Source organism: Leucopleurus acutus, assembly GCF_964270905.1.
Source record: "Leucopleurus acutus genome assembly, chromosome: 5".
Taxonomy (NCBI): Eukaryota; Metazoa; Chordata; class Mammalia; order Artiodactyla; family Delphinidae; genus Leucopleurus; species Leucopleurus acutus.
In genome coordinates this window covers 71,472,981-71,489,433 of record NC_139147.1, presented here as the reverse complement: position 1 = coordinate 71,489,433, position 16,453 = coordinate 71,472,981, and the positions used below count along the sequence as shown (strand labels likewise).

At 35.1% G+C, this 16,453-nt stretch overlaps 1 protein-coding gene across 11 annotated transcripts in view; it reads left to right on the top strand.

Moving 5' to 3' along the window:
• LRCH3 (leucine rich repeats and calponin homology domain containing 3) overlaps nt 1–16,453 on the top strand; it is a 112,943-nt gene that overhangs the window by 34,586 nt on the left and 61,904 nt on the right. For all 11 annotated transcript variants that reach the window (XM_082839176.1, XM_082839177.1, XM_082839168.1 and 8 more), the window contains exons 2-4: nt 7,048–7,192; nt 8,799–8,925; nt 11,926–12,031. In XM_082839176.1, the coding sequence (XP_082695302.1) occupies nt 7,048–7,192; nt 8,799–8,925; nt 11,926–12,031 (378 nt within the window). The remainder of the gene's footprint in view (nt 1–7,047; nt 7,193–8,798; nt 8,926–11,925; nt 12,032–16,453) is intronic.

Sequence of the window (16,453 nt, the reverse complement as noted above, 5' to 3'; positions counted from 1 at the left end):
GTTAGAAATCATTAACAAAAAAGATAAGTAGAATATCATTATATGTTCAGAAATTAAGGAATTCATTTCTAACAGAATGAGATGAAATCATAACGGAAATTAGGAAATATTTTCTAATTGAATATTCTAATTTAAAAATGTATATATAAAGACTCATGAGATACAGCTAAGGCAGCACTTAAAGGGAATTTTATAAAAGCTTTAAGTGCATATTTTTGGAAAGAAATAAGTCTAAAAATTATTGAGCTAAGCCTCCATCTCTATAAATTAGGAAAAGAATAGCACAACCCCTCTCCCCCAATGAAAGGAAGATGATAAAGGTAAGAACAGAAATTAACAAAATAAAAACTGTACAATGAATAGGGTTAACAAAGCCAGAATGGATACTTTGAAAACACTAATGATATTTTCAAATCTCTGATGAGATTGCTCAAGAAAGAAATAAGGTACAAAAACCGAAGTCAGAAATGAAAATAGAGCCATCCCCACAGATGCTGTAAACATTAAAAAAATAAAGAAGATATTATGAACAACTTTATGCTAATAAAATGGAAAATTCTGATGAAAATAGCAAACTCCTAGACTGTAATAACTGAAAACTGGTTCAAGAAAATATATATAAAACTTTAATAGTCTTATTAATATTAAAGAAATTCAGTCAATAGTGAAAAATCTTCCTTTAGGGAAAACGTAGGCCCAGGTGGCTTCACCAGTGAATTCTAAGAAACTTTTAAAATGAAATCATTTGAAAGCTGTATAAATCCTTTCAGTCAATAGAAAAAGAGGGAATACCCCCAAACTAATACATCATGACTAAATTTATTTTATCCCAGGAATACAAGATTTAACATTAGAAAGTAAATTTAATATCATACTGATAGAATAAAGTTTTAATAAGGAAAAAAATCAGTTCTACACTAATGGAATAAATAATAGTGGAATAAAGAGTAAAATTCGATATTAATGTAGTAAAAGATTAAAATCCTATGATCATCTCAATAGATGGAGAAAAAGAGATTGATAAATATGACATTTGTTACTGATAAAAAACTCCTAGCAAACTAGGAATAGAAAGGAATTTCCTTAATCTGATAAACAATATCTACAGAAAACCTTTGAAATTGGGAACAAGACAAGAATACCTTCAATTACTGCTTTTATTCAACATTATACTAGAGGTCCTAGCCAGCACTGTAAGGGAATTAAATGGTAGATAGATAGATAGATAGATAGATAGATAGATAGATAGATAGGTAGGTACGTACGTACGTACATACGTACGTACGTACGTACATATCAGAAAGGAAGAAACAAGCTTTCATTATTCACAGAACTAGGTAATCGTGGATTTGGAGCTATCCAAATGAATCTACAGATAAATTTTATAGACTAATAAGAAGATTTATCAAAGTTGCCAGGTACAAAATCAATATATTGAAATCAATTTTATTTCTATGAGTAACTAATGGTTAGAAAATAAAACTTGAAAAATATATATCATTTATAAAATCATAAGGACCTGTGAATAAATCAAGTAAAGGTGTCATTTTTTCCCAAATTGATGTTTGATTCAGTGCAATCTCAGTAAAAGTTCGAACAAGTGTTTTTATGAGATATAACAGGCTCATTCTAAAACTTACAAGGAAATGCAAAGGACCTAGAAAGCCAAGACACACTTGAAGAACTACAAAGAGGAAGGAATACCTGTCCTACTAGAAGTGATGTAGGAGTACATCACTCTACTAGATTTCAGGAATCATTGTAAGCTATAGTAATTAAGATTGTGTAATATTGACATAAGAATATATAAGTAGTGCAATGGAACAGATTAGAGAAGCCCCCAAACAGGCCCATACAAATGTAGGCACCTGATATATGACAGGTGTTATAGGGAAATAGTTGGGGGGGGGGAGGTGATGATCTTTTCAATAACTGTCACTGGGATAAATGGGTATCCCTGTAGGAAAACATGAAATTGGCCTCCTACCTCACATCATACTAGAAAATAAATTCCTGGGAGATTAAATGTCAGACTCTAAAACCTTTAGAAAAGAATATCTTTGTGACCTTGGAGTAGGGAAGGATTTCTTTTAAAACTGCAAATACCACTAACCATAAAGGAAAGGATTAATGAAACATTTTACTCTATTAAAATTAAAGACTTTCATCAGAAGACACCACAGAGACTGTGAAACTTCAAACTACAGAGTGGGAGAACATATTTGCAACACATATAACTGATAACAGTCTCATATTCAGAATTTATAAAGATGTCCAACAAACCAAAAGACTTGAGCTGGTACTTTACAAAAAGAGAAATCTAGATGGCTAATAAACATATGAAAAGCTGTTGTACCTCATTGATAATCAGGGAAATGAAAATCACAATGAAATGCCACTGTATAAAAATCTTTAAAACATAATAAATATTAAAACATCTCAATAACAAGTATTAGCAAGGATATGAAGCCACAAGAACTCTTTGTACATTGCTGGTAAATGTGTAAATTGGTACAACCTCTTTGGAAAACAATTTGGCATGCTCTTTTGAAGTTGATGATACATAAATCTTATTACACAGCATTTTCTCTCCTAGTTCAGTGTGTAATCGAAATGTTCATCAGTAGTAGAATGAGTAAATAAATTGTAGCACGTTCATATAGAATAGTATGAAGACAGTGAAAATGAAGGAACTACTGCAGTATGCAACTACATGAATGAATCTCAAATGTTGAGAGAAGGTCACAAAAGAAAACACAAAAAGTATGCTTCTACTTTTAGAAAGTTGAGAGGTGTGCTAGGCAGAATTATGTTCCCCCCACCTTAGGATGTAGGGTGTAGGGATTAGTCTACATCCTAATCCCTATAACCTATGAATATGTTGCACTACATGGCAAAGGGGAATTAAGGTTGCTCATCAGCTGTTCTTCAAATAGGAAGATTATCGTTGATTATTTGGGAGCAGGGAGAGATAGGCAAATCAAAGGATCCTTAAAAGTGGAAGAAGGAGGCAGAAGAGGGAGACCCACAGAGATGGCAGCATCAGAAGGACTCCACCTGATATTGCTGACTTGAAGATGGAGGAATGGGGCCATGAGCCAAAGAATGTGGACAGACTCTAGAAGCTGGGAAAAAGAAGAAGACATTTTCTCCTAGAAGCTCCAGAAAGAATGAAGTTCTGCTGACACTTTTTTTTAAATAAATTTATTTATTTTATTTTATTATTTATTTTTGGCCTCATTGGATGTTCGTTGCTGTGTGTGGGCTTTCTCTAGTTGTGGCGAGTGGGGGCTACTCTTCATTGCGGTGCATAGGCTTGTCATTGCGGTGGCTTCTCTTGTGGAGCACGGGCTCTAGGCGCCTGGGCTTCAGTAGTTCTGGCACACAGGCTCAGTAGTTGTGGCGCACAGGCTCAGTAGTTGTGGCGCACAGGCTTAGTTGCTCCTTGGCATGTGGGATCTTCCCAGACCAGAGATCAAACCCGTGTCCCGTGCATTGGCAAGCAGATTCTCAACCACTGTGCCACCAGGGAAGTCCCTAAGGAGCAGTTTGTAATTGAAATTAATTTCTTTCATTTCTTCAGTTTTTAAAATCATACTAACAGAATTTAAATAGGAATTTATAAAATAATTTTTGTTGTATTTTGTATTAAATAAGTTATTTACCATGTGATTCTGTAGGAATTTTTTATTTTTTAAGGGAGGGCAGCAAGCGTGGGTGACAGTTTACAGCTGCATCTTTTTTTTTTAAGCAGAGGTCTTCTTAGAAGCCCAAATGATTTAAATTTATTTATTTATTTATTTACGGCTGTGTTGGGTCTTCATTTCTGTGCGACGGCTTTCTTTAGTTGTGGCAAGCAGGGGCCACTCTTCATTGCGGTGCACGGGCATCTTACTATCGCGGCCTCTCTTGTTGCGGAGCACAGTCTCCAGACGCGCAGGCTCAGTAATTGTGGCTCACGGGCCCAGGTGCTCTGCGGCATGTGGGATCTTCCCAGACCAGGGCTCAAACCCGTGTCCCCTGCATTGGCAGGCAGATTCTCAACCACTGCGCCACCAGAGAAGCCCTGTAGGAAATTTTTATTTGTAAATATTTGATGCCCTCTGTTACCTGGGCTTTAACTTTTTCCTAATGAGTACAATATGGGGAGGCATTTTGGTAAGATGGTGGTCTTTCCCAACTTCAATTACTAACTACTACTACTACTACTACTTCAGAGTGAAGCAACTTGGAGGCTCACAGGCTGGTGGGACCTGTAGGGAATATGTGAGTCTGGGGGATATACTGGGATCCAAATGAAAATAAGAGACAAAAACCTATGGCAGTTATCAAAACTTTTGAGTTCTCAGGAAGAACTGTGCCCCAGAGGGGAAGCTTAGTTCCAGTGCATCATGGAGCTTGCTTCCACTGTTTTGATGTTGAATGCCATTCATGGTACTCTAGCAGCTTGATCTGAGCTCCAAAGATGAGGCAAGCCATGAATTGGCAAAGGAAGATAATTCATTTAAAGGAACTCCAGCAGCCAGAGAGGATGAACACGGATTACATCTAGAAGTGACTTCAATGAAATAGAACTATTCGAAGAGATAGATGACAAATTTAACAAATAAAACAAAACAGAATGTTCCAGTAATCCCGCTCCTGGGCATATATCCAGAGAAAACTCTAATTCGAAAAGATACATGCATGCACTCCAGCGTGCATAGCAACACTATTTATAATAGCCAAGACATGGAAGCAACATAAATGTCTATTGACAGATGACTGGATAAAGATGTGGTGTGTGTGTATGTATGTATGTGTGCGTGTGTGTGCACACACACGCGCACACACACACAGTGGAATATTACTCAGCCATAAAAAAGAATGAAATAATGCCATTGCAACAACATGGATGGACCTAGAGATTATCATACTAAGTGAAGTAAGACAGAGAAAGACAAATATCATATGATATCACTTATATGTGGAATCTAAAAAAGTGATACAAATGAACTTGCTTACAAAACAGAAACAGACTCACAAACGTAGAAAACAAACTTATGGTTACCGAAGGAGAAAGGGGAGGGAAGGGATAAATTAGGAGTTTGAGATTAGCAGATACGAACAGCAAGGTCTTACTATATAGCACAGGGAACTATATTCAATATCCTGTAACAAACTCTAACGGAAAAGAATCTGAAAAAGTATATATATATCAAGTTTTATGAATCACTTTTCTATTCACCAGAAACTAACACAGCATTGTAAATCAACTATGCTTCAATTAAAACAAAACAAAACTAAACTAAATTATCCTGAGATTCTCAAGAGAAACAGGGTGACATGCTTCTAATCATAGCATGAAAGAATTAAAAAGTGAGGGGAAAAACTTTTCTATATATTAATTTAAGGAGAGAATGATTACTGTTGAGACTCAGATTCGTGGTTTGGAACATTAAGTGGAAGAGTATATCAAAACAGAAAAAAAATATAAAGAAGGAGAAGGAGCAAATGGAGGAGATGCAACAACTAAAGGTATAATAGAGGAGAATTTCTCTGGTTTAAAGAAGGATTGAAAGAACCAACTGAGTTCTGGACCAGAGTGTTAATTTAAGGGTGGAGGGAGACAAAGAACAAGCTGCTTACAAAGGAAAAATAATCAGATATGTGCTGGACTACTCAGTGTGACACTGGAAACTAGAAGATAGTAAAATAACGTCTACAGATTACCAAGAAAAGAACTGTCTATATATACCTAGCTGAAATATCATTCACTTGTTATGGTGAAAGCAAGGTACTTGCAGATGTGCAGGAATTCAGATCCTCCATCTAGGGAAAGTTAAAGGATTCTCACCAAATAATTCTCAACAGAGAATTTAAGAGGCAGAAGAAGAGAGAAAACGGTAGAGATCAAATGAATCTCACAGTGTATTTAATTAAATCTAAATGGTTAATGATAGAGTGACTGTATTTCAGCATACATCTTTGTCCTCTTCATTTTCTGAAAGTTTGCAGCTGATGGAAAAGCTTGATTTGACTCAGGTTCTGTCCCTTTGGCAAGACCATAAATGATGTTCTGTTCTTCTAATGGGGGGCATATACTTTCTGATTATCTTTTTGTAAAGATAACATCATTAATACTCAATTCTGGATCCATTAATTCATTGAGAGTTGCAAAATGCTATATTCTAGCATTATTTTTCATTTATAGCTAGAACACTTATATAAAGATGCTTCCCTTTATCTATTTGGTTACTCAGTGATACAGTTCACATAGGGAAGGCAAGGTAAATGTTTGCTTCCCCCCCCCTTTATCAGCTTACAAGGTAATTAATTGGTTCTTTATCATCTTTTGGGGAGGATAAATTCAGTAATATGTGATAGATTTCAATTCGCTGCAATTATTATTATTGTTTTTCGCTGCAATTATTATCTTTATTGAAGCTCAGATTATCTCATCTTTAGCCAGTGGGAGCAAAGATGGTTCCTGAGTCCTTTTGACATGACAGTGATACTTTTTTGTTTTTGCGGTACGCGGGCCTCTCACTGTTGCGGCCTCTCCCGTTGCGGAGCACAGGCTCCGGACACGCAGGCTCAGCGGCCATGGCTCACAGGCCTAGCTGCTCCGTAAAGAAAGGGACAATATTTTTTTTTGTTTCGTTTTGCTTCGCTTTTCTGAAAACCTTAGAATGTTGTCTGAGCTTTTGGGAAGGTGGATTTTACGGATCCATTTGTTTTCTAGGATATTTGGTACTTAGCATGATCTGTGATGTAATTTTTAAGCTGGTATTCCTTGCAATTTATGTTACTTGCAAAGAATAATGGTTTTATTTTTTAGTATGTGTAGAGACCCAAAAGGAATCAGCGTTTCCCAGCAACAGGTATAGAGGCATATGTTAAAATGGTTTATTCAATCATTCAATATTTGAATATTTAATCTGGACCAGTCTCCACAATAGGAGCTCTAGGAAATTCAAACAATTATGAAACCTGCTTTTTTATTTAAAATTTCAGTAAAATAAGTTCCAAGGATTGATTTTAAACTTAATTTATTTTTTCTTTCAGATCTGTCACGAAATCGCCTCTCAGAAATTCCCATAGAAGCATGTCACTTCGTTTCTCTTGAGAATCTCAATTTATACCAAAATTGTATTCGGTATATACCAGAGGCAATTCTAAACTTGCAAGCTCTAACGTTCTTAAATATTAGGTAAGGATTTTTTCTTTTTAATTTTTAGTTTTGTGTGATCTTTTCAATTTTCCTCTTCCCTTTCACTAAAATTTACATTATCTGGGGAATTCCGTGGCGGTCCAGTGGTTAGGACTCCATGCTTCCACTGCAGAGGGCACGGGTTCAATCCCTGGTTGGGAAGCTAAGATCCCACATGCCATGCGGCCAAAAAATAAAAATAATAATTAAAAAAAAATTTATATTGTCTGTTTATATCAGGAGTATCTCGACATATTCTTAGACTAAATTAGCAGTATTTTCTATATCCCTCTAGTTTCTCCCTTTGTCTTTGTGTTTGTAATAATTAACAAACTCTAAGAGACATTAGCCTAATAGACTTGGAGCAGTCTCGTAGCAGTGGTTTTCCGATTACATTTTCAAGTAAGCTTCATCAAATGAGAATAGTACATCTGAAATTACTTTGTTTGGTTTTTGTGATTATGTATTTTTGTGTACTAAGTTCTGAATATATAAATGCATTTATTCAACTCACCTACTCCATTTTTTCACATCTTACAAGAATTCTTTTGTTATTTTATTTCATTATAAAAGTTATAAATGTTGACTGGAGAAGATAAACAAATGTAGAAAAGTAAAGGAAATTCATCAAAATGTTGTGTCTGAGTTATATAATTATAGGTGAACTTCTACTTTTTTGTAGGCTTTTAGTCAAATTTTTAAATGAGTTTTTCCCCTTCTCATTAAATATCCTTTGGAAATATTTTTATATGTAATCATTTTAATGTACAGTTTATATGTTTCTGAAACTCATTTTCCCTCTCGGATATTTATTCTCTCAGTTTTTTCCCATGATCAAAGTAGCACTAGTAGACAGTTTTGTATGTGAATGTCTAATTATTAGATTTTAAAAGTTGTAAAGGCTTATGATCTGTGTTAGTAAAATCATCAAAGATCTTGAAAAGGGGGGGCAATTGTTACTAAGGATTAAGATGTTAAATCTGCATAAGTAAAATTTTAACTTATTTTTATCCTAATGATAGATGTGTTTTTTACTTTCAGTTCTGATTTGTATATTTTTGTATAAATAAAAATTCCTTACCTATCCTTCAGTTAATATGATATATTTGAAATCACAATCTGTCCCTTATTTCCCATAGAATTATATTTGGGTCGTTTATGTACATTTGGTTATAATAATGTAATGATGAGGGAAGTAAATTACAGACACTTTGTATATAACTCTTCGGAAGGAAGAGGAGAGGATGTTAGTTATCTACCCTATTTTAAAATCATTTTTTCCTATATAAATTTAATAAAATAATAATATGTTTTGTTTATATGGCACTTCATTATTTACAAAGGAGTTTTGTGGTGCAAGAGTCCTGTAAGCCCTGTGATTTACAGCTGAGGAATCTGTGTAGGATGCAGATAAATTAAATGCTGTGCCTAAAAACACAAAAGCTGACAAGTGAGGAAATGAAGACTTGAACTCAAATCTAATATCCTGTTTGTTCCTTGCAAGACTTAACTTTGTTAGTATACTTAGTATAGAATGAGAAAGATGGCAGTTTTTTTCCTTGAGTGGTGGGCTCTGACTTTTCTCTTTTTCTACTTACCCATTTAGTCGAAACCAGCTGTCAACATTGCCAGTACACTTGTGTGATTTACCATTGAAAGTCTTAATTGCTAGTAATAACAAATTGGTCTCACTTCCAGAAGAAATTGGACATCTCAGACATTTAACAGAACTTGTAAGTTAATATTTCATTTTTTGATTGTTTTGTATATATGTGTGTGTGTGTGTGTATATATATATATATATACACACACACACACACATACACATACTCTTTTGTGTTTTTGAGTTATTTTCAAGTACTGATAATGAAGTTTTACTGATTGATGAGCTCTCAAGTGCTTCAACACAGAATTAGGAAAGAACTGAAAGTACAAGTCTTATCAAAGTCTAATCAGGTTCTAATGAATATTAAGTGATTTCTATGTTATTAAACTTTTGAGACATAATTTAATAAAGGGTTTGAATTTTTTTAATTAAATCTTGTTAATAGCATCAATATTCTGATTTTTGGTTAGTGCCTATAGGGAATGGGCAGTACAAAGGTCAGGTTTACTTTTTTACCTTATAGGCTATCTTTAGAACCTAGCTCCCACTCTAAAGTGAGCTATTCTTTATATTTTCTAAGAAGCTTAACCTTCACCTACCACTTCTTGTTATTCGTGAGTGCTTTTGTTCTGGGCATGGGAATAAGACTTTTCTTATTTAATCACCACAATAACATTATGAATTGTTATCATCATATTATAGGTGAGGAAACCAGCACTCAAGATAGGTTAAGTAATTTGCCAAAGGTTCCAAAGGTTCCATAACTGAAGTAGAATTTGAAACCACTCTACCTTAACTCCAGAACCTATGATTCCTATTTCTGAAATGGTCAAATACAATTATGTCCATTGAGATTTGGGAGTATAATTCCATGTAGGTTTATTAACAAAGATGTATGTACATCATAAAAAATAAATACAGTTGGCCTTCTGCTTTTGTAGGTTCTGCATCTGTGGATTCAACCAACGGTGAATCAAAAATATTTTTTAAAAAAATTTCCTGGGAATTCCATGGTGGTCCAGTGGTTAGAACTCTGCACTTTCACTGCCAAGGGCGTGGGTTCGATCCCTGGTCGGGGAACTAAGATCCCACAAGCCATGCAGCATGGCCAAAAAAAAAGAAATAAATTTTTTTTTCTAGAAATCTCTAAAAAGGAAAGTTTGAATTTGCCGTGTGTGACAATTATTTACATAGTGTTTACCTTGTATCAGGTATTATAAGTAATCTAGAAATGGTTGAAAGCATACAGGAGGATGTATGTAGGTTATACGCAAATTATGCACCATTTTATATGACACTCGAGCATCCATGGATTTTGGTATCCTCGGAGCCAATCCCTTGCAGATACTGAGGGACAACTGACTGTACACATAAAAGTCTAATTGGACCACATGTTGGGTCACTTTTTTTTTTTTCAGGTGGATTATGAATATAAAAGGTCACATATAAGAACTCACAAATATATTAAATTTAGAGTCTAGATACTAGACCACTATTTAAACTTTCTGTTTCTAGTTATTGAATCCTAAATGCTTTAAAGATAGATATGTCTCACAGAAGGTGCTTTTAGCTTTCTATGAAAGAAGTGAGTTGATACTTCAGTCATAAAAAACAGCTTGTGGCAGAGTAAAAATTAATAATTGTAATGCTCCTGATTCCCTCGTGGGTCTTTCTGCAGCATCCTTATTGCTTCTTTCCTTTTTTTTTCTCCTTTTTTTTTTTTAGTGGAAGTAAACTGCTGTCTTTCAACATACATATTTTCTGAGAGAGATATTATAGATTGCTATTCCCTTCTGGTTCAGACTCAATCTTCCTATCCTTTCGACTTCTTTATTTATTTATTTTTTGGCTGCATTGGGTCTTTGTTGCTGCACACGGGCTTTCTCTAGTTGCAGCAAGCAGGGGCTACTCTTCATTGCAGTGCAGTCTCTTGTTGTGGAGCATGGGCTCTAGGCATGCGGGCTTCAGTAGTTGTGGTGCACGGGCTTAGTTGCTTCGTGGCATGTGGGATCTTCCTGGACCAGGGCTCGAACCCATGTCCCCTGCATTGGCAGGTGGATTCTTAACCAGTGATCCCTTGACTTCTTTTAGAACCCGTTTAGCTTTGATACCTAGAGCACTGGGCTAAGAAGTCTAGCTTCTGATTCTACTTCAATCATGAATGGGTAGGAAAGGTAAAAATAGTATTATTTCTTTTTGAGAATATTTTGGGAAAATTTAAAAATAATGTCTGAAGCTTATTGAAGTTTTTTGTAAGTGGTCTTTTCTAATAACAAGTCTCAGTATTTTCTTTTTATTTATGTATTGGAGGAATTTTAAGTGTTACTGTGGCATCTTAGAGCTTTTATTAACCTAGACAGCTTCTTGTTGCTATGCATGGGTTTACAAATTCTGGCTTGTCTCAGAATTATGGAATCCTGAAATTATCAGTCTTGGAACCTTGGAGTCAGTCTCTTCAGAACCAGTGGAATCAAGCTATTTGCCAAGATACCAGAAGGCCTACCTAATATATGTATTAGAATCAGGTTGATGAGCTGCTAATAGGATAGTATCTACTTTTTCCATAGCCTTTGAGTTATATGTACTTTATTATTTTTCCCTCATGTTCAGTTTGATAAAGAATGATTTGAGTCATCTTCAGTGCATTTTTATTTTATATTCTTGAATAGTTGAACTTGTATTTTGAGAATGGGATTTCCTTTCAAATAATTTTATCATTATAATTTTTATCATAGTTTTGTTTTTTCTTCTAGTTTCTTTAGAACAATATAAAATAAAAATATTGTCCTAAAGATCTGTTTTAATACCTTTTTTTTTAACCTTTTCACCAACATTTTCATTTGATCTGATATTCTAGGCCTCCTGTCCACATCTTAAGTCATTTAATTTTAGTTCTGCTCACAAAATTAATGTAGATCTATATACAGTGTATGGAGTCAGTCAAAAGCCTATACATTTTAAAAATTAAATGCTATTGCAAACTATGGGATTATTCTTGGACACAGAATCATAGTATTTTTTACAACAAGAGGGGTACTATCTTGTCCAACCTCATTTTACAGATAGTTTAAAGCATGCAAGTTTGTAATATTAGTACAATTCTTTACTTTGTATCTTTTTGAAATAGGATGTGAGCTGCAATGAAATTCAAACAATCCCTTCCCAAATTGGTAATTTGGAGGCCTTGCGAGACCTTAATGTAAGAAGAAATCACTTAGTACGTTTGCCTGAAGGTAAGAAATTGTGAAATAGTTTTTTTTGTTTTGTTTTGTTTCTTGCCTTTTTATTTTAAAGATCTCTCAGACTGATGGGCACTTCAAAAATGTATAAAAGTTACAGCCAGTATTTGAAATGTAATGGTTTCTTTAATATGTGCTATCTGTTCCGTTGTGGATTTTAAAAGCTAGACTCTTCAGTGAAGAGCTCCAATAACTATTTAACAGTGATTGTAATTTTAGATCCTGTTAACTGATATAATCAATAACTCAGGGTAAGATCACTGGAAATTTCAGTTGGCATAACTACTTAGGAGAAACATAACATGTTTTTGATAAGGGGATAGTTTAGTATAATGAAAACATTCCTGCAGTTAGCACTGACTGACTTAAAATGGACTTGATTTGAATTTAATAATTTTATCCTTCACTGGAAATGTTCAGATAGAGGCTAATTAACTGTGTGGAGGTGATGTGTAAAATGAATAATGAATGGAGTGAGAGACTGCACTAGGAGACTGGTTGTCTTAGGCTGACTATAAGTTCTGGTACATGTATTTGAATGATAAAAATGATTAAACAAATTAATTAGGTATAATTGATCAATCGTTCAAAAATATAAATTCATGAAAGAGAAAGCTACAAGAGAAAGTGAAAATGGTGAAAATCATTATTTTATTAAATCAGAATATATATTTCTTTAATTTTATTATGTAAAATTTCATATCTAAATGAGAGCAATGAATCACCCAACTACATCAGTCATTAGCTCATGGAAGTTCTTGTTTCAGCTCTACTCCCGTCCTCTTTCTCTTGCTCTGTCCTCTACATTAACTTGAAACAACTTCCAAAAATTCATCTATAAACATTTCAGAATGTCTGTCTCAAAGATAAGGAATCTTTAGAAGATGTTTTCATGACAGTGATTATCTAGGTTCTTCTACAAAATACGACTTTTAATGTACAGTAAATATTGAATTAACTAATGATGCTTTTGCTGCATTGTAGAATCCAGATGTTTATACCAATTTGATCCTGTATGATATGAGTTCTAATATACTAGTGTGTGTAGCTTTGACATTTTTTGATCCCGAGTAAGCGTCTCAGAAAGTGATTTTCATTCCACTTTCATACATTTACTGCAACCATACTACCCAAAATCCTGCATATCTTTCCCCTCAGTAGGCTTGTCCAGTAACCTTTATACCTTTTGTCCTCAGAGCCTTCCTCATTTCCTCCTGGTTCTGCCTTCTACCACCTCAGCAGGGGGAATGCAGGCCATTAGCAGGACCGACCAAAATCATGACTGACATATAACTCAAAATTTCTATCAGGATTACCCCTCTACTCAGGACCCACCTACTGTGGTTGATCTTTAAAGGCTTACTAATACAATAATACTGACTTAATATGAAATTAAATAATCAAAACAATTGAGGTTTTGGTGAAAATGAAAATCCGGGATTTCAGATGATGATTGCAGTCTGATAGTTTTATCATCTAATTTATTTCTCTATCTTATTTTGAATGCATATTACCAAGAAAATTGTCACACAGATAGTTTCAAATTTTTTTTGTAGACTTATCTTGTAATCTCAGCATACTCAGTTAAACTGAGATGACAGGAAAGCTTCATCCAACACCTACACAAGTTAGTGTGAAAGTTCATGTTCCTTGGTGATCTCTAACATATTACAGTTTGGTAGATAAAGATATTACATCTTTTGGTATATTGTCATTTTGATTTTAAATTAATTTTAATTTTTATCAAATACATTATTCAAAAAGTCAAATAGTAATAAAAAGCTTAAAATAAATAATAGCATTCTCCTGCCTCAGTCATTCCTCTCTCCAGTTTCAATGGCCAGAAGCATATACCTTCAAGTCCTTTGACTCTTTCCACTATTTGCTGACACATTTCTAAGTGATCTGCTTTTACAGCTATTGCTGGATTTATCAACTTTGACATTTTGTTTTTATTGTTGTTTTTCTAGAGTTAGTCCTTTTTAAAAAAATTTACTTAGCTTTTTATGTACCTGTGGCTAATTCCTCCCTCGTTTTCCAGCAGCCTTATTAGTCAAACCAATCAGATTATGTATCTTTCTTTTTTTCCCCTGAATATCTCCCTCATTGAACCTTTTTTCTTTCTCTTCCAGTCTGGACTGGTTGTTCTCTGTTATTTTCTGCCTAGCTTTTCTTCTTCTTCGCTGAACTCTTATTCCTCTTATTCCTGGACTTCATGTCTTCTTTCTTACTTTTTTTTTTTTTAATTTCAGCTTTATTGAGGTATAACTGACAAATAATTCCTCTTTCTTACTTTACTCCCTTGTTTTGCTAAAAGGGCATCTTCTAGTAATTTCCTGAGAACATGTCATAGGAAAACATTTTTTGAGATTTCACTTGAAAAGAAATATCTCTATTCTGTGCTCACTGTTGATTAATAATTTGGTTATAAATTCTCGGTTGAAAATTATTGTGTCAAATGATTTTCAAGTCTTTTTTCGCTTTTAGCTTTCAATTTTAAAAATTAATGGTTGAGGGACTTCCCTGGCAGTCCAGGGGTTAAGACTTAACACTGCAGGAGGCATGGGTTCAATCCCTGGTCAGGGCACTAAGATCCCACATGCTGCATGGCACGGCCCAAAAAAAAAAAAAAAAAAATGGTGGAAAGTTTGATGCCATTCCTATTTCCAGTCCATTGTTTGTTACCAGTTTTTTCCTCTGGAATATTTTAAGGTCTTCCTTTTTTTTTCCCTACCGCTCTGAAGTTTTATGATGATGTGCCATAGTATGAGTTGTTTTAATTCAATAAACTGGATACTTGGTGGGCTTCTATCTAAACCAGAGATTCACATCCTTCGTTTAGATAGATCCTTCTATCTAAACCAGAGATTCACATCCTTCGTTATAAACCAGAGATTCACATCCTTCGATTTACATCCTTTGATATAAGATATAAGAAATTGTCTTATATCTCTTTTTTGATAATTTCCTATCTTCCGATTTCTCTGTTTTCTCTTTCTAGAATTTTTGTGAATTAGATATTGGACTCCTTTAATTGATCCTATGGTTTTCTTATCTTTTTTATTGTCCATTTCTTCATTTTGTTTAACCAGGTGGTAAACAGTTCCAACCGTTTATACTCTAACCATTCTTCTGAATTTTTAATTTCTGCCATCGTATTTTTCATCTCTAAGAACCCTTGTTTTTCTCAGATTTTTTATTTTTATTTATTTATTTGCGGAACGCGGGCCTCTCACTGTTGTGGCCTCTCCCGCTGCGGAGCAACAGGCTCCGGACGCGCAGGCTCAGCGGCCATGGCTCACGGGCACAGCTGCTCCGCGGCATGTGGGATCTTCCCGGACCTGGGCACGAACCCATGTCCCCTGCATCGGCAGGCGGACTCTCAACCACTGCGCCACCAGGGAAGCCCTTTCTCTGATTTTTTAAAAAAACATTCCTTTCTTGTTTCAGTAATTTAGTATTTTATCTCTCTGAAATTAGAGACATTAATTCTAGTTTTTTGTTTCTTTTTTTTTTTTGCGGTACGCGGGCCTCTCACTGTTATGGCCTCTCCCGTTGCGGAGCACAGGCTCCAGATGCGCAGGCTCAGCGGCCATGGCTCACGGGCCCAGCCGCTCCGCAGCATGTGGGATCTTCCCGGACCGGGGCACGAACCCATGTCTCCTGCATCGGCAGGCAGACTCTCAACCACTGTGCCACCAGGGAAGCCCAATTATAGTTTTTAAAAGTTTTCTTTTATTTTCTATATATTACCTATTTTTTCAGAGCTCTTTTTTTCGATTGGCTTGCGTGTTTTGATTTCTGTCTTACAGGTTGGAGGCTCTTCTAATTGTCTGTGGATCATGTACTGTCTGTATAGAGCTAATTAGAAATTCCAGGTATACTGAGCAGGAATTGTATAATAGTAGTTAAGCAGTAAGCTGGATATTTTATTGGGGGAAACTCCCTATCAATATCTAAAGGCCTTTTATATGGAACAATATAGTTTCTCCAGAGAAAGATGTTTTCCTTCTTCTACAGTGTTGTGTATGTTCCTAACTACTGCCAGTCAGGAGCTGGGGATGGGGTAAGGTTGGGGAGGAAAGTGCTAAGGTCTTGTGGTCAAGTTTGTAGACTTTTACTTAAATCCTCCATTTTCAGCAGGGAACTCATCCTGACTTTCCATTGTGCCTGCGGTCCTTGAGTTCAGAGCTTTTCAATTCAGCTCCTGTCATGATTGGAAAGGAGTAGTTACCTAGCTGCATGAGTTGGGATTGAAGATCTAGGCATCTAACCTGTTCTTTATACAGATTATCATGTAATCCTTGTGTTGGTCACACCTTTCTGTGGTATCAGACCTAGTTTCTAAGACTTTCTGTTGTTCTATAAGGGGTCAAATAGTTTGCTTTTCATTAATATTACCATCCCTAAGCAACT